The sequence below is a fragment of the Tamandua tetradactyla genome, chromosome 5, assembly GCF_023851605.1.
Source record: "Tamandua tetradactyla isolate mTamTet1 chromosome 5, mTamTet1.pri, whole genome shotgun sequence".
In the NCBI taxonomy this organism is placed as follows: Eukaryota; Metazoa; Chordata; class Mammalia; order Pilosa; family Myrmecophagidae; genus Tamandua; species Tamandua tetradactyla.
In genome coordinates this window covers 56,284,876-56,311,594 of record NC_135331.1, presented here as the reverse complement: position 1 = coordinate 56,311,594, position 26,719 = coordinate 56,284,876, and the positions used below count along the sequence as shown (strand labels likewise).

Genomic DNA, 26,719 nt, shown 5'->3' with positions numbered 1-26,719 from the left:
CAAACAGCTGGGATTAAAACGAGTGCATTAATTTAATAGGTAGTTTCTCAAGGGACACTAACCAGTGGGCTGTGTCAGCCAAGGGCTCTCTATCCTAGAAACTGTGCCAATTTCTCTTTGAAATGCAGTTACCATCCTCACCCCTCAAGTCAGAAGTGCATGCACCCAATTTCCAGTAGCCCCAGGGTCCTGGAGTGGGAAAATTACACCTTCAAGGCAGACATTTCCCCACACTGTCACACTGAGAGAGCAGCTCATTTAAACTGTGCCCTTCAGCCCTATTCAGGGGCAACATTAATGATTTGCAAATTACAACTGTTGCTTTAGCTCAAAACAGTGAAAACCAGAGGAGCTACATGCAGGATGCTTTTAAGTCATTTATCTGTTCTCGTCTCAGGGGCAAAAAAAAAAAAAAAAAAGGATGTTGAGACGAGTGCTAACCTGCCATAGTTTATTATAGATGCAGCCCTCCCTTCTCTCTCTCCCACTTTTCCACTCCAGCACCCCTCCCTGTCTAGCTTTCCTGAATTGAGACAGTGGCCTCCGGAAAGGAACTGCAACTGGCTCCGTTATCAAAACAAGGAGCGAGTCAGGCGTCAGCGGGAAAAACCCCTCCCTCATCCTGGCAGGTCAATTCTCGAGCTTCCCCCAGGTCAACAATAGCTCGGGATTCAGAAAGAGTGAGTCTTAGAGGAGGGCCATCAACCCACCAAATACAGAAGCACCCGATGACATGCGAGGAGGAACCAGCACCGTTGCCAGCCCGGCGGTGTGGGCAGGCGACTGCGTGCGTGTGCACAGGGACAGCCTATGAGGGCGAGAGATTAATGGCGAGGAAGGAAGACCCACCACGGATGACAAAGCCACAACTATTGCGACTTGAAACATTATCCGCAGACACTGGCTTCTGTGCCCAAATCTCCCCCGGGTTTATTTTCAGGCAAGTGACTCACAACCTCGTCTCGATAAGTAATTCCATCAAAATGAGTCGCCGGTTCCACTAACACGACTTTCCGGGGCCCTCCGGCGGCCCCTCCCTCCAATCCGCCCATCCTGCAAACCCAGACAGCCCATGAACTGAGCAGCCTTACCCCAGGGGAGCCCAAGGCAGTCTCTCCAGCCCGGCTTCCACCCTCCGGGAGGGATGAATGGGGCCGCAGGCGGGCGGGAGCGGGGAGGGGGCGTGCGGGCTGCGCGCGGGTTGTGCACGCGTGTGTGCGCGCGTGTGGGCACGCATCCCGGCCAACTTACGGAGGTGGAGTTGGTCCTCGCCTGGCCTTGGTTCCGCACCTCTTGCTCCCGGAACTGCAGTCCTGCCAGATGCTTCTCCAGCGCCTCCCAGTCCATTGGGGGAACCGGGGGCTCCTCCGGGACGCACGTCCCGCCGTCCGGCCGCTGGAGGCAGATACTCCCGGTCGCTGGGCCCCGACCGCTACGCCGGCTCCCCACCGGCTGGGGCTTTTGGATGGCCCGGCGGGGACCCCGGGGACCGCTCGGCCGGCCGGCCACCACCACGTTGCCATTGTGCCTGAGGTCCTGAGGGTTGTGCCGGTGGAGATTGCCGTTGGGCACCGGGGGCGGCATGGCGGTGGTGGCGCTCCTGCTCCCGCCGTTGCCAGTCCTGGCGCTCACGTCCCCCGGCTCCCGGACCGGACAACGGTCATCCCGGTACCCTAGCTCGACGCGCTCGTCCTCCTCTTCCTCCTCCTCACCGTCCTCCTCCGGCGCCCACTCATCAATCACCTTCTTCTGGTAGACCGGGAAGGGCTCTTCATAGTCCTCCAGGGCAGACACCAAGTCCAGGCTGCCCCCCGGGGACGACGACGATTTGCACTCGGAGCAAGGGGTCACTTTGGTGGAGTTGGACTGCGAACTGGCGCGGCTGCTGCTGCTGCTGCTGCCGGCGTCACTGCCTAGATCCATCCCATCCTCTCGGTAATCCTGGGGTGGGGAAAGGGGGGGGAGGAGGCAGAGTGAGTGAATCGCCGGGTCGAGCCTGCTCCAGCCGCCCGCCGCCCGCCGCTGTCGCCCCGGCCCAGTGCCCCGCGCCCGCCTGGCCCAAGGCGCGCCGCCCCCCACCCCCTCAAGCAGGCCTGGGGGCCGGAACCCGGACCCAAGAGGGCTTCCCCTACCACCGCACTCCCACCCGGCACAACCAGACTTCCTGCGGGTAACCAACCCTCTAATTAGCAGAAGGGGGTTCCCGGCCGGCAGCTCGCACACTTTTCATCCGAGGGGGCCCAGAGCGCGCGCAGACTTTGTTTTAACCATTTTGTGCCCGGCGCGCCCGTGCACCCCGCCCCAAGGATTCTCCAAGAGGCAGACACTTTCCCGGAGAATTATATTTCGCTGGGGGCGGGAACGGAGAAGAAGGTGGGTGGCTACTAATTTCGCACCTCGCCGCCAGCGCTGAGACCAAGCCCCCCACCCCACCCCCTCACCCGGCTCCGCCTCTCCCTCGCCGGCGGCGGGGAGACCCGGTTGGTGCGTGAACACAGCTCTACTTTCTGAAGCACTGCCGGCAGCTCCGAGGGCTCACTCTAGCCTCAGCGCCTCCCCGGCCGGCTTCTCTTCCGGACTCGCCGGGAGGCTCGGGGTGGGGGGCGGGGGGCGCCTTCCGCCCGCGCCGGGCCGGGCGGCCCTTGCAGCTTCCCACCAAAGGTGTGCGGGGTCTGGGAGCAACTGCAGGGGCTGCAGGCGCCGCCGGCGCCCGCGGGGAGGGAGGACGCGCCCTCCCGGCGGCCGAGCGGGTCCCGCCACAGAGCATGCCCAGAGGCGGCCGGGCGCGGCGGGGTCCGCTCTCCCGGTTTTCCCGGCAGCTGGCTGGGACCAGAGGCCGGGCGGGAATGGGGTTGGGGAGACCCGGGAAAGGCCCGAAAGAAGGGGGCGCGGGGCGTTAGAGGAGCAGACCGGCCGGTTAGTAAGGGCGGTGCCCTGGGGCGGGCTGTTTATTTTAACCCCAGACACCTTCGCATTGCTTGGGCACGCCAGTCGCCCGCTCTGCTGGGCGCGCTACGGGGCTGAAGCCTCCCCGCACCCCAAAGCGCGGGCCTGGTGCCGCTTAACCCACGCGAAGTCTTGGTGTGAAGGACCTCTCCTACCCACCCCAAACCCACGTGGGAGTGACGCGTGCCCGGTAGTCGTGTACCATTATATCCCTTCCACCTTCCTCACCGCTTTCTCGCCCTCCACCTCCCCTCTCCCATCTCCTCACTGTCTCCCCTTCCAAGTTCAGGCTGTGGGTGGAACCTGTTGCTTTAGCTCTCGCTTCCTTCCCCCGCAGAGGATGACCTCAGCGAGGTGTGCGTATGGGGGGGAGGGGGGCTTGGAGGGGAAGCGCGGTTAAGTGTGAGGTGGGAGTGAGAGCTGGAATGATGACGGGGGTGGGAATTAGGGGTATCTGTTCTGAGGTTTGGGGCTAGCCTTAAAAAGACCCCTACCACCACCTCCAACCAAAGAGTATTAAAGAAGAGGAAAAGATGGTATCAGGTGACAGTGCGCCTGGCACATTCTCTTCTCTTCCTTAAAATTTACAAGAAACTGCGTCAAAAAATTAAAAAAAAAACCTATGCCGGGTTTTTCAAAACACACAAGGGCTGCCCGAGTTTGGCAACCCTTAGGAAGAAGGTTCTATGAAGATTCCAACTTTTGGGAAACGAAGGTGGGTCACAGAGCACCTTTTAAGGCTCTGATGAAACATTCTGATCTGTAGGAACAGGGAAACCAGGAAATGCCCGCCCCTCCGTTCTGATCTGAAAAACAGCACTCAGTTTCACCAGGAACTAGGGGAAAACCATCTTCCTTTAACTCCCAGATTTGGGCCTGTTACTAATTATTCCCAGTTAATTCTAGCCAGGACCAGTCCACTACCCTGGCTTGGCAAGGTCTGATGGAGGAACAAGGGAATACTTGGGATTCTTTAGTAGGGAGTGGCTGCCACCCTGACATTTTTTTCTAGGCACTAATGGGGACTTTAAGTGATTTTAGTGAGACTCTTTCCTCTCTTAGGTAGGCCTGAGCCAGGGAAGATAAGCTAAGCTTTTAGCGTGTCTGGAAGCAACAATCTTATGAATAACAGGAAAAGGAACCTTCTCAGTCTGTCCAACTCTTCTATAAAACGGGGCTGATGATGACTTAAAATGTCTTTTACCATAACATCTGTCAACAGCCTGCCTCCTTCTCCAAATATGGTTTGATTCTGAGGCTGCTGCTGAGCTCTGGCTCAGCTGGCTGCCACCCTGTGGGGTGGAGGTGGCTCTGTGGATTATTCTAAGAATGGTTAGGAAGCATTGTGTGCTGGGGCGCTAGATAGCTGCTTTTCAAATCACCATGTAATCTGGCAAGGCTTTGGTCAGAAAAAACTCCCTGCTCTGTGGCAGGACATAGATAGGTATTCATCAAGTAGGGTGATAACGGAGCGTTTGGTCTCAGACTAATTTTTAAACATTACATCCACCCAGACGCCCTCCTGGGCTCTGGCTCGCCCCTCTGCTGCCAGAATGGTCTGTGTTCGGGGAATGCAAAATAAGGTCTAAGAAAAAACATTTGGCAAGGTGAATCCACTGCCAAAAAATGCATGGCATTTCAAAGCCAAATATGAACATCTTTGAATTACCTATACTTCTAAATTATTTTCTGACCAGGAATTTTGGATCAGATGGGGAAATACTAGCTTTTCCATTTTCTTTTCTTTTCATGCAAGGTGCCTGGCTAGCCCAGTCTCCATGCTGTTTCCAGCCTTCCATCTCCTGCCAAGAACCACCCCACTTTGGAACAGGAAGACCTGCCAACTCCTAGGCAGGCAACAGCCTCTGCAGATAAGTCCAGCAGAATGGAGAGATGATTTGCAACGTGATGGAAAGTCCTATTTTCCTGTTTACAGGAAAGTTTCCTCAACTTAGGGGCTTGGACTGTGAAGACTTAGATTTGTCCCCTGAACCTTTATAAACTGGAAAGTGGGAATCATGCCTGACCCTTCCGGCTGTAGCGCCTTCCCCTATCAGTCACCAGGTCCTATCAATTCTACCGAAATACAGGGTCCCTACACCCCACTGTCCTCACTCGCCCCAATCTAGACCACTGTCTTCACATGATGGAATTCCTAAATAGCCTCCTAAATCCTCTTTCCCTGTTTTCCTCATGCAAATTCATAGAGAGAAAAAGTAGATTAGAGGTTACCAGTGCCCATGGGGAGGCATGATGGGGTGTTACTGCTTAATGGGTACAGAGTTTCTATTTGGGGTAATGAAAAAGTTTTTGTAATATATGGCGGTGATGGTAGAACAACACTGTAAATGTAATTAATGCCACTGAATTATACACTTAAAAATGGTCATAATGCCAAATACATATATATATTATCCCAATAAATTTTTTTAAATGTGTATTTAACAGGGTTGCAAGGGTAGTTCAGTGGTAGAATTCTCACCTACCATGTGGGAGGCCCTGATTCGATTCCCGGTCCATGCACTTCCCCAAAAAAACAGAAATTCAACAAATGATACTGCAATAACAGGACACTCACATGGAAAAATAATGAAATGTGACCCTGCCATACAACATACAAATATATATATGTAACAATAAAAGTTTCAGAAAATTCTAATTTTATATGATTCTTTTCTAGCTCATTTTAAACAAAATCCAGTCACACTCTATAACATTGACTTCACATCCCTTTAAAAAATAGGTCAGGGTCCTAGCGTGAAAACATACTCCACTTTCCATGAAGGGAGGGGCTATTTCTGTCTTGTTCATGGTAACTGGAACATACTAGGAGCTCAATAGATGTTTCTTGTTGGAATTAATAAATAACAATAATAACATCTAACTCATTTAATCCTCAAAAGCCTATGAAGAAACTATTATCATCCTCATTTACAGGTGAGGAACCTGAGGCACAAGGAGGGTAACTAGCTTGCCCAGTGTTTAAAGGCTGGTGTGATGATCAGTTTTCTGTGTCAGCCTAGCTAGGTTATGGTGTCCATTTGTTCAAGCACTGATCTGCTTGTTAATGTGAGAGTATTTTGTAGATGGATTTGCAGCTATAATCAACAATTGCATCTACAAGCAACAAAGAAGATTGCCCACAGCCATGTGGGAGTCTCCTCATTCAATCAATTGGAGGTCTTAAAGCCCAGAACTGAGGGTTTTTGAAGTCAGAAAGAAGAATTTCTGCCTCCACTTCAGCCAGCTGGACTCCCCCAGGGAATTCAACTTGACCTTTGTCAGAATTTCCAGCTTGAGACCAGCCCTACAAAGTTAGGACTTGCCAGATTTTAGAATCACATTTCTTGGAGTTTCCACCTTATGGCCTGCCCTTCGAAATTCAGATTTGCCAGCCCCCATAGTTGTGCAAGCCAATTCCTATAATAAATCACTTAATTTTTGTGCTGGATTGAACAGTATACCCCAGTTTGTACATGTTCCTGGTCTTGGTTCACATTCTGGTGGATGCAAACCCATTGTAAATATGTTATCTTCAAGCTGCTTCAGTGAGATTTTGGCCCAACTGAATCAGGTGGGGCTTTAATCTGGGTTACTGGAGGCCTTTATTAGCAGCAAGAAAGTCAGGTGGAAAATAAATAAATAAGTAAATAAATAAATAAGAAAGAAAGAAAGTCAGGTGGAGAGAGAAGCCATAGGGACATATATCTCCTGTCAGTTATGTTTCTCTAGGAAACATTAACTAATAAAACTGGTAAAATAGGTGGCAAAGCCAGGATTTGAACCCAAGTAGTTTGACTGCAGAGTCCTTGCTCATAGTCACTTGGATATAAGTTCTATTTCACTTGGTCCTGATGCATTTGTATAAATTTACTAAGCAAAACTGTCAGAAAAGGTCTCCTTGCAGCAACCTCAAGCCAGATTTCAGTCCCCTGCCCTGCAGAAGCTCCTTGGGCAGTATTTATGTCTATGTGGAGAAAAAGGCAGCTGGCAAGAACAGCTGTTCTTTCCTCATATGTGCTCAGCCTCCTCAACCATCAAGTTCAATGATGTTCAGCAAGTTGGGAGATATAATTGTGTCAACAAAGAGTTGTATAGATACCTCAAAAAGGGAAACTTCACATTGTTATAAACCACATGCTTAACTCCTTCCCCAAAATCCATTAAGATTGGTGTATTCATTTTGTTATGTATAGGGAACTGTCTAGAAATACTCAAAGGGTAGGGATAAAAGTAGACTGAGAACAGTGGACCTCAGGAGCCAGTGCTATTTATGTTATTTTAATCTGAAAGGCAACACTTAAAAAAGGATATATGATTTAAATCCTAAGGAGCATGAGTAGGTGGGAAAAGATTTATTTGCCAACTTCCCAATCTAATTCTGAAGTGATCAGCCCTAATGCTGAGGCTTCCCTAAGAGTAATGAAGAAATGGCTGGCAAAGGATTTCATCTTTATTACATGAATTACATGCAAGTCACATGCAGTATACAGATGCTCTCCTATTTCACATCTGAATGTAAGTTCATGGGGATTTTTAGGTGCACTGTGGGCTGAAGTGTCTTGGATATAGACATCTGGGCTTCATTTCCGGCCCCATCTGTAACCAACTTTAGTGACCTCAGTTTCCTATTGGAAGGGAATTGTGCAGCATCACCATGGTGTTTGGTAAATAGCCAGAATTGAATGAAAGAATAAGTGATCTGACAGGTTTTTTCTAGCCTAAAGAACCTATGGCTCCTAGGAATTGTGGGAAATTTACAAAGGTGTCTCTGGATCTTTTTATCACCTTCCTTATTGGAAGAAACAAAGTTGGTTCCTCCATTAATTCAAGGCTAAGGTTGATGTCACGCTACCATCACCAACTCCCATTATCAAAACTTTTCCATCACCCCAAACAGAAATTCTGTACCAGTTATGCACAACATTGTGCAGATAATGAACAGCCCTAAATTATATATCTGTATGTAGTTAAAAGAGGAAATTTAAGGTTGCGTATATGTTACTGGAATAAAAATTAAAAAAAAACAAAACATAGGACTGAACAACACAAAAGTGAACCTTAATATAAACTAAGGATTATAGTTAATGGTACAATTATAATAATATCCTTTCATTGGTTATAACAAATCCAGCACACTAATGCAAGATGTTAATAATAGGGTGAATATATGGGAACATTGTAATTTTCTGTATGATTTTTCTGTAAACCTACAATTTCTCTAATTAAATATATAAATATATATTTTTTAAGTAAAAAAGCAAAACAACCAAGGTTGATCTCCATTAGGTAGTGCAGCCTTTTTTGGTGCATGATATTTGTCCATTATCTCTGCAGAGCCAACGAGTTGATTTTAACTTCTTAGTCTGTATATGTAGCTTTTTTGGAGATGGATTCTATATACACCTAAAATGATATTCTCCTTTCTCTCATTTATGGAGCTATGCTTTATTGCCAAACAACAACAACAACACACATACACACATGCAAAACTCTGTAAAAAACATTAACAACATTTTAAAGGGTTTGATTCTCTAGCAAACCAGGAGATTGTATTTGTTTCCTATGTTTTCTTCAATAAAAATGAAATGACAAAATTTAGGCAAAGCTGAGCATATAAAAGCGCTCCAATGACCTATTTTCCAAACCTGAAATCAGGACACCTGGCTTGACAAATACTATAGTAGTTACAGAAACGAGGTGAATTTATATTTGAAATGAGGAGTACCCTGAAAAGTCTGTAGGCTTTGGCGAATGAAATAACCCTAACTGCAGCAGAGTGTGACTTCTTTATAGGGGGAAAGTCACATATAGAGTGTCAGTCAGGGCCTCAGCATATGGCCACACAGATTGTGACCTGCACGGTCCCAGGAGAGGATTGAGAACTGCATGCCAGGAGGGACCATTTGACACCACTCAAATAGATAGCAACGCAAAGAGCACCGCCTGGAGTTGTGCAGTGCACAGTATGCACAACAGTACACTGAGGATCTGTATGGGAATTCCATTGGTAGGAAATTTGCTCTCTGTTGACAAGGTTGGAAAAGGGAGCCAGCTGTTCTTTTCCTAATAAAGCCATATCTCAGATTGGATGGCATTGACAAATTTCAAGTATCTCAATTTCCTTGGTCTTTCATTTTTGAGACGTTTTTGGTCATCATATTCTGCTTTCCTCAATTTCTCAGGAGCTCTTGAAATTGCATGTAAGCCACTCTGAATCAACTTTTTGAGCTTCATCAATGGGTATAAGTGACACAAAAGGACATTTAGGAAAATCTCGGAAAGTGTGTAGATGCACTGCCAGAGCTCAGGGGAGCATTACAAGTGGCAGACACTGAAGCCCATGTGGACATGACCCCATCGCAGGATGAACTGGTTCAAGAATTGCATGCCTTGTACTTTGATGTGTAATGCTTGTCAAAGAGGAACGTCCTGTAAGATGCTCTAGGAAGTGAAAACTCTGTTCTGGTCACTTTTTGACATAATTTTGGAAGCATTATGAAATCAGAAAATAGATGCTGGCATTGTCAATGCCATGCAGGCAGGAGGAATGCATCTGAAAGTGAGGAAGGAGGCAGCTTGGTGGAATGAAAAAGAACTCTTCCAAGAGACTTGGCTCTGCCTCTGACTAGCTCTATATTTATGGGCAAGGCTGTCCCTTCAGTTCTTTCAGCCACTGGCCTAATCATGAAAGGAGAGTTGTATGAAATGATCTGAGCCTCAAAAACTGCCTAAGATTCATGGGCTGTAACTCAACTACCTCTATGGATCAGTTAGGTGATGTAAATGAGTAAAATAGGCAGCAGAGGTAACAGGGGATGTCAGGGATGAAGTCATAGAGACACTGAACAGCCCAAAGCACAACGGCATCTGTGCTGATTCGAATCTCTTGTGTACCCCAGAAAAGCTGTGTCCTTTAATCCTTGTTCAATATTGCTGAGTGGAAGCTTTTTGATTATCCATGGAGATGTAACCCACCTAATTGTGGGTGGTAACTTTTGATTAGATGGTTTCCATGGACATGTGTCTCCATCCATTCAAGTTGGTATTGCTTACTGGAGTCTTTTAAGAGGGAACCATTTTGGAAAAAGCTTTAGAGCCACAAGAGCCCACACAGCCAGAGACCTTTGGAGATGAAGAAGGAAAACGCCCCCAGGGGAGCTTCATGAAACAAGAAGCCTAGAGAGAAAGACATGGCGACATTTGCTAGACAGGAAGCCTAGAGAGAAAGCTAGCAAATGTCTCCATGTGCCTTTCCAATTGAGAGAGAAATCCTGTACTTCATTGACCTTTCTAGAGTGAGGGTAACCTCTTGTTGGTGCCTTAATTTGGACATTTTTTATAGACTTGCTTTAATTTGGACATTTTCACGGCCTTAGAACTGTAAACTTGAAACGTAATAAATTCCTTCTTTTAAAAGCCATTCTGCTTCTAGTATATCGCATTCCATCAGCTAGCAAACTAGAAGAGCATCCAAATTAAAATTCAAAACAAAAAGCATGCTCCATCATCACTTCATCCCTGGACCCCTACTTAGACCTCTGCTTTCAGCTCTAGATGTCCAGAGTTCTAAGTCTGCCTGAAAATAAAAGGGCAGTGCTAAGGTTAGGGAGACCACACATCTTGGCCTGCCCAGGACAGTCTTGATTTATACCTGTTGTCCTAACATAATTATTAATGACATTCCCCTTCACTCTCAAAGTGTCCCAGTTTACATGACAAATCATGTGATCACCCAAGGTAAGGGAGAATTATCAATGATCAAACAGAAACCGTGGGAGGAGTATTTGCAAATCTGCTCAAACCTTCAGATCAAAGTAAGTAGGTTTGGTGGCATTCTTTTGGAGGTAGAAAGATAATTAATCTAAACAAACTTTCAAATATCCCAACAAAAATTGTTCAATAAAAGCAGTATGCCATGAATTGAGAAATCACAGAAAATAAATAAGAGGCTGTTAAATATGTGAAGAATGTTAAACTTCACTAGTAATCGTGGAAATGCAATTTCAATGAGAATGAGGTAATGTTTCGCCTGTCAAAATATTTAAACATTTTTTAAAACTACAATACTCAGTGCCAGGATGGGTATGATCAAAGGAACAGTCTCATGTACTGCTGGTGGGATTTATAAATTGACAGATAGAAACTTGGAATGCAATTTGACATGTTTTAAAAGTTTTCACAACATTTAGACCCCATGACCTGTGATTAATTCAACAAGCACATATTGAGTACACTTTACAGGCCAGGTACTGGGATATATTTTAGCAAAAGTTTGTTTAGAAACAAACACAATTTTCCATCATGGAGCTTACAGTCTATTGGAGCAACAAACAGTACAGGAAAAAAATATTCAAAAATTACAATTTTTTAGATAGCAGCTTGCAATAAGTACCAAAAAAGAAGACTTATATGATGCTGAGAGAGCATAGGGCAGGGGCAGGAAATGGGCTGACTGGCTGAAGAGGGGGAGAAGCATATCGCAGGAAGAAAGAACACCTTGAACAAAGGTTTTGACATTTTGTGGAAGAAGCCTAGCACATTTGAGTAACTGAAAGAAAACCACTGGGTTAGAGTAAGAGGAAAAGCAGCAAGAAGAGGGAGAGAGATGAGGAGGGGTTGCCGTTATGATCTTTATCCAAACAGCCCCTAAGGGTTATAATAGCAGACTGTCATTTTTGGAAACTCTGCATAGTAGATGACTGAAGAGGGGATGGAGGAGCAGGACAAGAGTAGATGCTGAAAGATCAGTTAAGAAGCAAGTACATAGTTGAGGAGAGAGGTGACTGTGATTTGGGTGGAAGTTGGGGACATGGAGAAAAATAGAAATATTTTCTATTCAAGTATGAACAGGACCTGGTAGCTAAATACACGATGGGTGGTGAGAGAGAGAGAGAGATGTCACTGATGGTCTCCAGGTTTGTATCAGAAGCAACTTAGAAGATGGTGTCTCTTTACTGAAATGGGCAATGTTATTGGCAGTGGTTTTGATAGGGGATGAGAAAGAGGGAAGACGTTGAATCTTGGTTGGACATTACATATTGGAGAGGGTAGAAGACATACAAGTGGAGATGACAAGTAGGTATTTGGATATATAGATCTGGAGCTCAATTTGGGGCTGGAAAGGTAAATATGGGAATCACAGCAGATAGATGGTATTTAAAACCTTGGGTGTGAGTGTCATCGTCTGGAGATGTATATGGAGAGTGAAAGGAGAAGGACAAGTGTCTTGGAACTCCAGCATTTATAAATCCAGGGGAAGAAGATGAATTTGTAAAGGAGATGGGAAACAGAGCTGGGGGTGGGAGAGGGGTGGGGCAGTAGTTATTCTTCTAACAACTCAGCCTAAAGGCCCAGAAATGAAAATCTAGATTTATGCATAGAGATGCTCACTGTGGCATTTACAATAGTGAAAAATTAGCTTTAACCTAAATGTCAAAAAACACAGGATGATATTTATAAATTTTGACATATTCATTTTGTTGAATAAATGCAGCCAATAAAATGTTGTTAAAGGTGATGACATTAAATAAATAGAAAAGGGTATGATAATGATAATATATGTACAAAGTGACCACATTAAAAAAATTAGATGGCTATCTGGCTGGAAAAAATCAGTGGTTAACTGTGGACGGTAAGACTGCAAGTAATTTCTATCTTTATCTGTTCATATTTTTCAGTTTCTCTATAACAATCGCAAGGTGGATAGTGATGTTTTTATGAAATAGAAAAATATGCATGAGCTTATTTATGCATAAATAAATTATGCATATTTATTTTACTTAATGTGAATGATTCTGAAACTCTGCTGAGGAATTATATTACAAATAATTGTTTAGATAAGCTAGAATTAATATATATATATAAATTCCGTGATGAATCCTTTTGTAAAACAAACAATTTTGTTGTTTCATGGATCACCTGCTACTTTAAAGTTTTTGAATATAAGACTTTCTTTCAAAAAGTAGATTGAGTCACCACCACTTCTGAAAAAAAAAAGTTGGGGATCATAATGGACTAAATGACAAGCTTTTTTTGTAAAGGGTCAATATTAAATATTTTCAACTTTGAGAGCTGTACAGTCTTTGTTGAATACTTCTCTTTGCATCTGGTTTTTTTTTTTTTAACCAACCCTTTAAAAACAAAAACAAACAAACAAACACACACTCTTAGCTCCCAGGCCATACAAAAACAGGCTACCCAATTTGGCTATGGGCCACAGTTTTCTGGCTCCTGGACTGAAAGATGAATAAATACACAAGGGCAATGAATGCAAAACTACTTTTTAATAAAAAGCTAACTGTGCTGTTTTGAACCTGTTGCGTACCCCAGAAAATCCAAGTTCTTTAATCCTCATTCAATATTACTGGGTGGGAGCTTTTTGATTGTTTCTTGGAGATGTGACCCACCCAATTGTGGGTGGTAACTTTTGATTTTAGACGGTTTCCGTGGAGGTGTGTCTCCACCCTGTCAAGGTGGGGTTGCTTACTGGAGTCCTTTAAGAGGAAACCATTTTGGAAAAAGCTTTTCAGCCAACACAGCCAGAGACCTTTGGAGATGAAGAAGGAAAATGCCCCTGGGGAAACTTCATGAAACAAGAAGCTTAGAGAGAAAACTAGCAGACATCAACATGTGACCTTCCGGCTGAGAGAGAAACCCTGAACGTCATCAGCCTTTCTTGAGTAAAGGTAACCTCTTATTGGTGCCTGAATTTGGATGTTTCCATAGCCTCGATTTAATTTGGACATTTTCACAGCCTTGAATTGTAAACTTGCAACTTAATAAATTCCCCTTTTTAAAAGTTGTTCCGTTTCTGGTATATCACATTCCAGCAGCTAGCAAACTAGAACACTAACATAATATTGGGAATTTGTGCCTAAGCAAGTAATGTTTATTATATCTTGCCTATATTGGGGTACTAGAATGAGGTTGGCTCTATGCAACAGGAAGCAGAATAAATGGAAAGGGTCTAAAACAACAATATTTTTTAAAAAGAAGCTTACATATTTTTAATGGAAGATAAGTCCTATGAAAATATTTCAAGGAGTTGGTATTTTTAGCCTCAAAAAGTAGAAGCTAAAGGAAAATTTTTTGTAAGATGAAGATTCTTAGAATATTTCTTCTATCATCTTAGATTTTTAGCATTATGAATGTGGGGCTGGTGTATACAACAATCCACTCAGTCGCTGATGCCACAAACCTGGGAGCCTTCCTTGATTTCCCCTCTTTCTCACCTATTATCCCTATCACCAAAAGTAGTCGGGCTATTGGCCCATCACTGGCCATTCTCCTGCCACCCTGAGCTCCTGTGAGTACAGTCTGGGAAGCGTTCGCCACTGTTGTGTATGGTGCAATTTATCCTGCCACCCCATCAGGCCAGGGCTAGATGACGTGATTCCATATTCCTACTTGGCATTTCCCCCCTCCCTATTCTGCTTCTCTCACTACCTTACAGGTTTATCCCTTTCAGGTTTATCTCAATAAACCACCTGCACTTCTAGAGAACCTGGCCTAAGATATCAAGTCCAGATAGTTCTATGTCCTCTGTATAGTTGGCTTTTTTTTCCACCAGTAGAGCTGCTGGGAGAAAGGTACTAGACTGGGTTACTCTTCTCATTTTATTCTATTGTATGATAAGTTTCACAACTGAGTGTATGATGTCGATACTTTCTATGAATAAGAGCAAAGAGTTCTTATAAAAGTATGCAGCAATGATCTGACAAACAAGAATGCCCACAAGGATAAACAAAGTCTGGGAAGAGGTTTAGCTTTCAATTGGCAATACTATAGAATCATTTTGTTAGTATTATTAGTACTTGTGAGTGGAAACAGTTGCATCTTTAATATTATCAATTTTGCTAATTGTTACTGATTACATTTTAAAATCACACTAATAACTAATAACCTGTAAATAATCTTATGTTATTAGACCTTTACATTTTATTGTACTGTAATAGGTTCATTGATGCTTAATATGATGTGAATATTTGCTGACTCCAAAGAATACTTTTATTAGGATATGCATGTGTGTCCAATTCATCTTCTCAATTACACCTATATTAAAACCTTCAAAATTAAGTTTGTGAAAACAGTCTGTGCGCAGGCAGTGGAGCCTATATGACTTGTGAGACTCCTGCTCTACTGCATTGGGTTAATGATTCACAATAACCTTCAAGAAAAGCGCCGAGTAAATCAAAGGACAATGCATGACTCTCTGGAAACTGTTGCACCCGGAGCCTACCGGTCTAAGGAGCTGAGCTGGCTCAGGGTGGGAGCTGAGAGCACACCCAACACAAATCCATTGCAATAGTCAGTGAGATGGTCCAGAAAAGCACAGCATTTCCCAGTGGAGACTTAGCAGCTCTTCCCAACTCCATCTAAAATTATTCTCTCTTCGGTTTTCCCATTCTGAAAGCAGGAAATTAACTACTACATGTACTTTTCCAATGAAATATGTGTTTTTTTGTTATTGTTGTTGTCGTTTTTGCATGGGCAGTTACTGGGAATTCGAACTCAGATCTCTGGCATGGCAGGTGAGAATTCTGCCCCACTGTCGCACCACCCACCAATGAAATATGTTTTGTTTCAAGTTAGCCATAATTATTTTCAATTGGTAAACCTCTTATGAAAAACAATGGAGACCATTCTTGGGTTGGATAATCACTAAAGCAGAGTGTTTAGTATTTAGTTAGCCATTATTAGTAAAGTTCTTTTTCTAGTCTTTCCTTCCTGGAGAATGGGTTCAAAGTAAAACACAGCAGAATGAAATAAAGGAAATAAATATAGATATTCCAATATCTCTAAAAATTGCTATTACCTAGGAATTTCTTTTCACTCTCAGAAAATGACTTAGGTGAATTATAGCCATTCATTGAGCTGAGCATAGACATACTCATCTCCCATATTTGGTGGGGAAGGCAGGGCTCTGTCCCATGGGTGCAGTACAGCAGGGTAGGAATGCCATGAGCAGGGTCCGAGCTGGACATGGGGTCAAGGGACAGTGTCTAAGCCAAGTCACAAGCACTTGAGTACCACCTCCAGGATTCTGCCATTATATACACATATTTTAAATCAATTCAGTTTTCAATTAAATTAAATTAAAAAGAAAACTTTTAAAATAAGTTCATTTTTAATGAATTCATCAAAAAGGACACTTTTAAAAGTAGTGTTATATTGCTGCTGTAAATGGAACATAAGTATCATATGCCGAAATGGAAGGAAAGTGCATATACATGCTCTATCTCATCAATTTTAAAACACTCTTCTTTACAATTTTAATATCTCTGAAATTGGAGGTGCATCTTACAATCAGTGGAGTCTCACAATTATAATTGGCAAGGTACTTATTGTTCTTAGTGGCACATAAAGTAGTGATATGTTTTATACATCAGTGGCATATTAGATTGGATGAAATACGATAAATTCTATGCTAACAATGCTATTGAACCTTTAAAAACTGAAAATGCCAAACAAAGTAAATAGAAGTAATAAATGAAATTGACTTATAACATGTATAGCTGAAGATGAGTTTCTTATCGAGAAGGATGGAACTGTTTTGATCGGAATAGCTGCATATTCTAATTGATAGCTTCAGACAAAGAGGAGGGGCCACGTCAATGAGACAAATCTGTTGGCTTTGATACTAACCCATGCTAAAAATTGAACTCACATGAGGATGTAGTCGGAAAGCTCAAAAGATATTTAATTGTTTTATCTGTTATAATAAAGTATACATGAACCTACTCTGCAGGTTTGGCAGGTGATGTTTCAATATGTTGCATAATAAAACAGAGATACCTGCGGGGTTGAGTGTACCGAGTTCTTCCTGCTACTGACCTTGGCTGTCTGTCCTTCCACTGATCATGCCTGGGGATTCTGTGATCAAGGGATTAGAACATACATTATTATACCTAAGCACTTCCCACCCACTCTATGAAGCTGAACTCTCACAACACTACTTACATCACCCTCATCCTAAACAGTAATCTCTGTGAAATCGCACATTTGATGTTCTAGGGTTTTTCCACCCCCCAAATGTATATGAATGTAAATACAGGACCATGTGTGCTGGTTTGAAAGTATTATGTATTTATTTTAATCCTGATCCAGTCTTGTGAGAACAGCCCTTTCTTTTAGTCCCTATTCAGCACTGTAGGTTGGAAACTTGATTAGATTATCTCCATGAAGATGTGGCATGCCCAGTTGTGGGTGTGATCTTTGATTAGATGGAGATGTGACCCCACCCATTCTGGGTGGGTCTTGGATAGTTTACTGGAATCTTTTAAAAGAGGAAATATTTTGGGGAGAGATAGAAATGGCAAAGAGAGAGTGGACAAACTTCAGAGGAGAGCTGACACAGATGCGGATATGGTGGAGAACAGAGACATGAATGTTTGGAGATGCTTGGAGTCCAGCAGACATTGCCATGAGATATTAAACAAGCCAGAAGCTGGAGAGAGCCAAGGGAAGCCAAGAGATGAAAGCCGGCCCCAGTGAAGCAAAGAGAGGAACCCCCACAGGAATAGAGGCTCAAAGCAACAGAACCCAGGAGCAAGGGACCAGCAGATGCCAATCACGTGACTACCCACATGATGGGTCATTCCTGACCCATCTGCCTTTTTTTTTGTTTTTTGTTTGTTTGTTTGTTTTTTACATGGGCAGGCACTGGGAATCGAACCCAGGTCCTCAGGCATGGCAGGCAAGCACTCTTACCTGCTGAGCCACTGTGGCCCGCCCCCCATCTGCCTTTTTGGAGTGAAGGTAACCTCTTGTTGGTGCCTTAATTTGGACAGCTACACTTCCTTAGAACTGTAAGCTTATAACTTATTACATTTCCCTTTATAAAAGTCGTTCCAGTTCTGGTATATCATCTTTCAGCAGCTTCCAAACTAACACACTATTCAAAGATGTTTATCTGGTATCACACTAATGCAAGGTGTTAAAAAGGTGGTATATGGGAACTCTGTATTCTATGCATAATTTTTCTGTAAACCTACAACTTTTCCCTAATAAAAACAATTTTGAGGTAAAAAATTAAAAAAAGACATTTGTCTGAGTATCTTAAAAATCATTGTGAACCACACTCTAGGAAATGCTCATCTGAATGAAGCACCAAATGGGAAGGACTCAGCAGAGACAGGGACAATTGTGTTATAGCTGAGCCAGATGGGTCAAGTGGGTTACAGAAGGCAGTTAGGAGGCAAACACTGGAGCAGTTGCCCAGTCCCAAGACATTGACCCAGACAGACCTCCGAAGAGGGAGTTTGGATGAGGAGGTGATACCTTAAGGAGATAACATTATTCATTCATCCATTCCTCTGTTCATTCAGTTACTCGTTTATTCAGGAGTCTACTATGTGCCAGGCACTGGGAGTTAAAGAGGTCAAAGAATCTACTGTTTAGAAAGGAAACAAAGAGTATCAGTGATTGCAATTGGTTTGCATAATTATTAGGTCATATTACATGGTCAGAGAGTTCTATGAAAGAAGTATGAGAGGGGGCCTCTAACTCAATGTGGAGAGTGAAACTTTCCAAAAGGAGTGATGCTTGAAGTGATGCTTGAGGTTTAAACAGAAGTTGATCCAATGCTGAAGGACAGAAGGTCATTCCCATCTGTGGGAACAAGTATGGTCAAAATCTTGGAGGTTTAAGAAAGCATGGTCTGGGGCGGGCCGCGGTGGCTCAGCGGGCAAAGTGCTTGCCTGCTATGCCGGAGGACCTCGGTTCGATTCCCGGCCCCAGCCCATGTAACAAAAACGGAAAAACAAAATACAATAAAGCAAGAAAATGTTTGGAGATGTTTCCCTTTCTTCCTTCCTTCCTTCCTTCTCTCTCTCTGTCTTTCCTTTAAAAAAAAAAAAAAAAAAAAAGAAAGCATGGTCTGTCACCTCCAAATGGAAGAGGTTTGGTAAAGCTGGAAAAGAGAGTACACTTGGGAGGATAGGAGAAAAAGCTGGAGAGGGATTGAGGACCAGACATGAAGGATATTGAAAGTGAATTTGATAGAGCGTCCTGAAGGATTTTAAGCCAGGAGTAGTTGAATTATATTGACTGATGTTAAGGAAAAGTAAACTCTTTATCAAAACATAAAGGAAGGCTTCAGCAGGAATGCTAGATAATCAGCATATATAGTTCTGCATCATTAAAAAAAAGATGATTTAGGGTATAATTAAGAGAGAGTGGGCTGCTGAAAGAGAGTGGGAGTGCAGACAAAATGTTGCAGATGTGGAACGCTGGACAAGCCACACACTCCCAGGTGAGAACATGAGCTTGACAGGAAAGGAAGAGGAGGGGCAAGTACTAAACTCAATGAATGCAGAAGAACGGGTAAGCCACCAGGAAAGGACAGTGACAAGGACAGGTGTAGGATGACAGAGGGATCCCCTTTCTGTAAGTCCTAAAAGAATTCATAGGAATCAGAACTTTGTATCTTTATATCCACAATTCTTGCTTTTTAAAATATTACAAGCGTATACATAATTGAACCATACAAGGAACTCCCAAATACTCATTGCTGAGCTCTAACAACTGACAACCCCCTGGCAATCTTATCTTACCCTCCTACTCACTCTGCCCCCACTAAATTATTTTGAAGCAAATTCCAGACTTATCATTTTAAGACAATAATCTTTATTCTTTTCAGCCCATACCTGTGCCAGAATCACAGGCTATGATCTAATTAGTACCAAAGCTAATTAGAAAACAACTAAAAATTAACACCTATAGAAGTAAAGTCTATTGTCTTATAAGGAAAAATTAAGAATAAGACAATACTAACATGTTTATCAATCACTTGAAGAAAGAAATAAAATAGAATAATTTATATATGATGCTGATCTGGTAAACAAGGGTACTAGCAAAATCCTATGACATGAATTAAACCAACGAGGTAATATACGAGTAGAAAACAAAAAGAAATTAAAATTTAAAATGTGTAAACTAAAGCATCAAAGAAATTAGTTATGAGATAACAGCTACCAAGTAAAGAAAAACCTGAAAGCAGAAAGAGAGCTGGAGGGAAGGGAGGGGCGGAGCAAATTATATGCAAGTTGGAATATGGTCTAGCCCATTTACAAGTGATCCCACTCCATTCATTCACTCTGGTATTTATTGACCTAGCATTGCCATGTGCCTGGCACAGTGATAGGCTCTGAAATGTCACGTGCCTTTAGTAAAAAGCAGGCACCACATGACCTGGGGCAAGCAGCTACATCTACCTGAAATTGCCTGAACCTCATCCAGATTGTTTATTAAGTATCTGGCTCGGTGAGAAATGGACACGATGGGAAGGGGTTCAAAGAAGTGGAACAGAAAATAATTAGAGGAAGAGATTGATTTAAGCAGAAAGATCAAAGGAACCAAATACAGGAAACTTGGCTAAGGAACAGCTAAAGAAAAATGAGCTATTTGAAGCATGTCAAGAGGGAAGCAAAATAAGAAATATTGAGCTGGTGCACAGAGCATAATGAAAAGCCCCACCACGCAGTTACATGCGGCTAAAGGAAAGCAGGCGGCGGGACGAGCTGCCCACGTGACACAGGGGTGTCCACCAGCCCCATCGCCTACGATCTGAGGTTAGACAGGCTTCTGCTAACTGGCGCCTTGTATGCTTGTATGAGCGTGCTAGCTTCCAGGGAGGTAGGCATTCCTTTTAATTTTTCAACTTTGGAAAAGAGTGTGCTAAATCAGTCCTGCCCTGGCCAGCGGGATGGGTAGGGGGAAAATGTATTTTCTCTCAAATGCAATTCTAGTTCTAATGCTCCTCTCCCCCAAAGTTTTTCCAGTCAGCAAAATTTTTAGCAGTGAAGGAAGAGTGAGTGAGCGAGAAAGAGAGAGAGAGAGACACACAGCCATATTAGTTCCATGGATTATGCTTTAAATTTTCAATTAAAGTTTTATTGGCCTTACTTTGACAACTTTTTTTTTTTAGTTCTTGATCAATTTCCTTCAGACCTGGGTCTTTATTTACCTTTTTTGAGGGAGTTAAATTTTTCCTTTTTATTAAAAAATAGATAGCATACACAGAGCATGGTATAAAAACATATACAATTTAATGAATAATGATAAAACGAACACCAGCATTCTCCACGTCTCCACTTTTAGATTTCAAGTCAGAATATTCTGGTACTTTTGAAAGCCCTCCGCTGTCCCAGCCTGATCACATTATTTTCCCCACCCATTTACCCTCACCTCCCCCAACACTATCCTAAAATTTAGCTTAATCCCTTATCTTTATAGTTTTACTTGTAATAAATATAACAATCTATCACTTTGTTTTCCCTCTTTTTTAACTTTTAGAAAGTGTTATACTGTTTTATATATTTTTTTGGTTTCTTTTGTTTGACATTGTGATTTTGAGACTCATCTATGTCTATTCATATAGCTAAACTCTTTTTTAATTAAACTTTTATTTTGAGATAATTGTAGATTTACAGGCAGTTTTAAAAACTAATAAATGAGTTCAGCAGAGGCCTTTGCCTGTGCTCACTGTAGAGCAGGGCAGGGAAAGAAAAAAAAAAAACTAATAGATGAATCCTCTATACCCTTTACCCAATTTGCCTCCAATGCAAAAATGGTGGTGATGTGGTATAACATCATAACTAGGATATTGACATTGATACAGTCAAGATTCGGGCATTTCTATCGCCTAAGGATCCCTTAGACTCTTTCACAGATACATCCACTTCTCCTACCTCCATCTTCTCCTTGATCTCTGGCAAGTACTAATCTGTTCTCTATCTGTAATTCTATCATTCCAGAATGTTTAAAAACGGAATCACACAATATGCAGCTTTTTGGGAAGGCTTTTTCGACTCTGCATAATCCTCTAAGAGATTCATCAACTTGTAGAGTATGTCAATAGTTCATTCCTTTTTCATTACTGAGTAGTATTCCACAATATGGATATACCACAGTTTATTGAACTGCTTGGCCTCTGAATGGGATCTGTTGTTTTCAATTTATAGTAGGCTCATTTTTTTTCAAATTTGTAAGTTTCTTAATATGTACAAATACTTTGACTGTCTTAATTCCCATTTTTAATCCAGATCTAAAATAAGCAATTAAAGTGACCAGATTAAATCAGTTGTTTTTTAGGAAAAGACCTAAGAATCCATTTCAGTCTAGGAGAGATGGAATCTGAGATGAGATGGATAGAAACCCAATGGCAGGAAAATATGAACATTTTCATCACCTCTTCCAGTTACTGCAGTCCAGTTTTAAGAGTGATACACCCAAGCTCACTAGTTCTCTAAGTAGTATGTCCAAAATGAACCAGAATAAAGTTTATTATTCCCATAAACCTATAGTTGTATTATGGTATCGTAGTGGCACCCCTTCCTCCATACCCAGGACAGCACTATTAAGGTCCTAGGACTTGCTTCTTTACCCACTGGACAAGAAAAGTAAAAATAATTGAGCTCATGACACCTGCCACTCAAGTTGCAAAGAAGTCTCAGAAAAATTGATGCATAAGCCATACATGGCATTCATGAAGATGAAGTTGGAGATATTGGCTACTCTTTGCCTTGTGGACATCGTTTTGAAAAAATACTCATTAAATATCCCTTGGGGCCAAAATTCCGAGATTCTGTCATTTTGGGGACTATGTCTTCCTGCCCCAGTGTGCTGTAGCTACCTGTGGCAGTATCAGTTCCACAGAGGGCCTGGCGTTAGGAAGAGACACAATTAACTGCACTTTTTTTTTTCCTTTTGGCCCTTTTCCTCGGGCTGGAATCACTCATACATGACCTCCCTGATTAATCTGACGCATCAAACATTTGGCCACTGCTCAAAAAGTTTTGATGCTGCATGCTATCTCAGGGTCCTCAAATCCAAACTCCTGGAACTGGACCACGCTTGGATTTGCCATATTCTTGGCCCCTTCTGCTACCTGTCCCAGACTGTCCCTTCTTCCTAGCACTATAACCAGCAAGGCTTTATCCATTTTTGTTAACTTGATTAGATAGGCAAAGAGGGTCTGATCCTATATCACCTTTTCTACGTTCTTTAGAAATTCGAATTATGATGCATGGTGGCTATGAATTTTAAATAAATGAAAGGATCAAAATGTATGCAGAGAAGATGGGGACACTTTTTAACTTTCTGATTTGGATTTTCTTTCTGGGGACAAATAACAAGTCATGGAGTAAGGCACCTGGCATTTCTAATGCCCAATTTTATACCAGTTCTTTACAAATATAAGCTTCTCCATAAAGGCTAGGTAAAACCAGTGTTTAGTTTACTAATGCTGCCAGAATGCAATATACCAGAAATGGAATGGCTTTTATAAAGGGGATTTATTAAGTTACAAGCTTATAGTTCTAAGGCTTTAAAAATGTCCAAACTAAGGCATCCAGATAAAGATACCTTGACTCCAAAAAAGGGCTGGATGGAGTCCAGGTTTCCTCTGTCACATGGGAAGGCATGTGGCCAGTGTCTGCTGGTCCTTTCTTAGCTTTTCTGGGGCAAACACTGGATTTCTTCTCTTGGCTTCCCTTGGCTGTCTCCACACTCTGTTTTTTTTGCTTAGCATCTCGTGGGAAGGCACATTGTGACATCTCCTGGGATCTGGCTTCTGTCGAGCTTCTCTTGGTTCTCACAGCTCCTGATGACTTCTGGGGCTTCTGCATTTCCAAACATCTGCATCAAGGCATCTGCTCTCTCTGTTGGTATTCCAAGCATCTCCACATGTCTATGTCTGAGGGTCCTCTGTGCTTTTCCAAATATCTCCCCTTTTAAAGTTCTCCAGTAAACTAACCAACTACCAAAAAGTCATACCCACAGTTGGCTATGCCACATCTCCATGGAAACAACCTAATCAAATATCCCATCCTACAATAGTGAAATAAGTTTGAAGAACCTGGCTGCTCCCACAAGGTTGGATCAGGAGTAAGAGAACATGGTTTTTCTGGAATATGTAACAATTTTAAAGAAGCACAGCCAGTATTCCCCAAATCTTATGAAACTGGTGTATCTTAGTGGAGACCTAGGGTATTAGAAACTGGTGTCTGAAAATTATTGCTATAATATCTAAAATTTCTTCTCTTCCCCCCCTCTTTCTCTCTGTAATTCCAAGAAGTCTAGTATCTTATGGGCAGAATATGTTATTTTAAGTGAAAGCTAGCTCTCGAGCTTTGAATTGGCTTGGGCTCATTCTTCTCTATTTTGATATCTTCCTAATCCATTCTTCCAACAACAAACACTTATTGAAACCTAATAAGGGTCAGGTATAAACTTTAAAAATAAAAAATCATGACCCTGCTACTAATACCTAACAAAAGTACTAATTTTACTTGGGCATTGGAGCCATGCAAATAGTTTTCAGGTATATCAACTCCTCCCCTACAAAGTCAATTCAGCTTCCAGAATTATTTATTTATTTATACATTTTATATATTTTTATTGTGCAATAGAACATACTTGCAAAAAAGCTATAAATCAAAAAAAAAGCTATAAATCATTTTAACATGTAGCTATAGAACAAATTTTAAAGTATGGTGTGGTTTAAGTTCCACAATTTCAGGTATTTCTTTCTAGTTGCTCTAAAACACAGGAGACTAAAAAGAAATACCAGTATAATGATTCAGTAGTCATACTCATTTGTTGAATACTATCTTCTCTGCTACAACTGCCTCTCATTTGATTTTTCTCCCATTCTTTAGTGATATTTGGGTAGCTTCCAATGTTTTAGAGACTCCCCCTCTGTTGCCTGGCTCATCCGCTGGTAATATCAAACCTAGTAGGGAAAAATGGACATGCAAAGAAAGAAAGATATAGGAACATTTTCAAGATGGAAAAAGTGATTGATTGAGAAGAAGAGAGAGAGAAAATGAGCGAGGATAAGTAATGGGAGTTTTTGAAGAGCTTTAGGGGCTACAGTGACGATCTTGAACTCAGTAGTGAAACCATAGCCTCAGAGCACATCATTGCTGGAGAGAACTTTTGAAGAGCTCCTTGTTTCTGAAGCCCAAGAAGGTGATGTTGGCCAAGTTCATATGGCTACCTAGTAGCCAAGAAAGGATTTCTTACTGCAAATCATTTACCCTTTCCTTTCTGATGTATGATTCTGGCTCTCTTCCTTCGACAAGGCAGTAAAGTGGCTTTCCTCTTCCAGGACCACACATGTAGCTCCGAGTTGAAGACAGAGCTTCTTCTTCCCTGTTCCTTGTTTTTTGTTTTTTTTTTTTGGGGGGGGGGTGCATGGTTCAGGAATCCAACTCAGGTCTCCTGCATGGCAGGTGAGCATTCTACCACTAAATCATCCGTGCACTGTCCTCTCTTCCTTGGTTTTATAATAAGGTGAATTCATTTGATTTTTTTTAACTCCTGGGAGCTTGATTTGTGTAGAATGGGTAATAGGTGTAAATTAAAGAAGATTTGGTTTGGTTATTGAGGATGATCCAGACCCTCCCTTCTTCCCTGCACTATACCAACAAGGTTTTGCCCATTTTTGGTCACCTGATCAGACAGGCATACAGAGGGTCTAATCCAGGTTGGTGAGAACCTGGTTCCATCAGCCTAAGTTGGAGGCTGTGGTGTGTTATTCCTGCCTGCCCAGCACTGATTCCCCAGCATTTCTCTGGTAACTAACCTCCTTTGCCTTCAAGCCACGCTATTCTGTTGGGAAAGACTCATCTAACCACTGGGGCACCTACCATTCGGTGGAACCCATTCACCAGTGTGGGGATGGTCTGAAGCCAGCTGCCTTCAGCATAGCTTGGGCTCCAGATGCTTCTCCCTCCCCTGGTATGTAGGAAGTGGGCTCTTCTACAGGTGAACTACTAGGTTCCCCCATGTTTGCTTTGTGGAATTTTACATTTGCAGGGACACTCAAAGACATTCTGAGCTGCTTACAGTGGGGTTGCTGAAAGAAGAGATGGTAACAAGGAGAAGAAAGCAGTAAGGGGGGTCTCTAAAATTCTGTAAGCTGAATTGCTTTTGTGGGGAAGTTGCTGATGTACCTGAAAACTATTTGTAAGCTTTAATGCCTAAGTAATATTAGTACTGAAATGGCTACAATCTCTTCAACGAAGATAAGGGATTTTTATGTTCATTTAATGTTACTATTTTAGCAGAATAAATGTAGACTTAGTCCCGGTTTTTCATGTGATTAGGTACCAGTTTTGTAAGATGATATGTATAGGTTAATTCCAATTGACCTTTCACAGAAAGAAATCACATATTGTTATTCCAGAAGCACATATAATTGCATGTCTTTTTACAAGCCTAAATCAACCAGATTATTTTCCAGAGCAATGAACAACTTAAAATGCATAAGGATATGCAAAGGTTAAAGAGCAAGAGGACAAGGGCTTGGATTTGAAAAAAACCAAGGTCTTCTATAACCTGATGTGAAAAAAAAGTCTCGTAAATAAATATAGAGGAATTCAGCTGATTTTGAAACTGAAAAATTTCTCAGGAAAAAAAGATGACATAAGAGTATCATGGGAAACAACATTTATATTTATTTAGCAGCCTTTGCCAAAGCACCATCATTTCTATTCTGGATCACTGACATAGCTTCCTATTGAATTTCCCTACTTCCATCTTTGTCCCCTTACAGTTCACTCGATATTCAATAGCCAGAATAATCTTTTGAAAATAAAAAATCAAATCATGCCATTCCTCTTGTAGTTAAAACTCTCCAATAGCTTTCCATTGCATTCAAAATAAAATTCAAACTTCTTATCCTGGCCTTAGAGGCACTTCAAGATTGTCAATAGAGTTAATATTTGCAGGACGATAGTCTTGTATAAGACTATCCAAACCAGTG

The 26,719-nt window shown here is 42.3% G+C and overlaps 1 protein-coding gene across 5 annotated transcripts in view; it reads right to left on the bottom strand.

Moving 5' to 3' along the window:
* The window catches only part of SCHIP1 (schwannomin interacting protein 1), a 173,293-nt gene that overhangs the window by 139,479 nt on the left and 7,095 nt on the right, over positions 1–26,719 (bottom strand). For 2 of the 5 annotated variants that reach the window (XM_077160903.1, XM_077160900.1), the window contains one exon: positions 1,252–1,941. In XM_077160903.1, the coding sequence (XP_077017018.1) occupies positions 1,252–1,923 (672 nt within the window). In that variant the 5' untranslated portion in view covers positions 1,924–1,941. Of the gene's footprint in view, positions 1–1,251; positions 1,942–2,179; positions 2,369–2,441; positions 2,578–26,719 lie in introns of those variants that run through there. The other 3 variants (XM_077160902.1, XM_077160901.1, XM_077160907.1) reach the window with 3 other exon arrangements.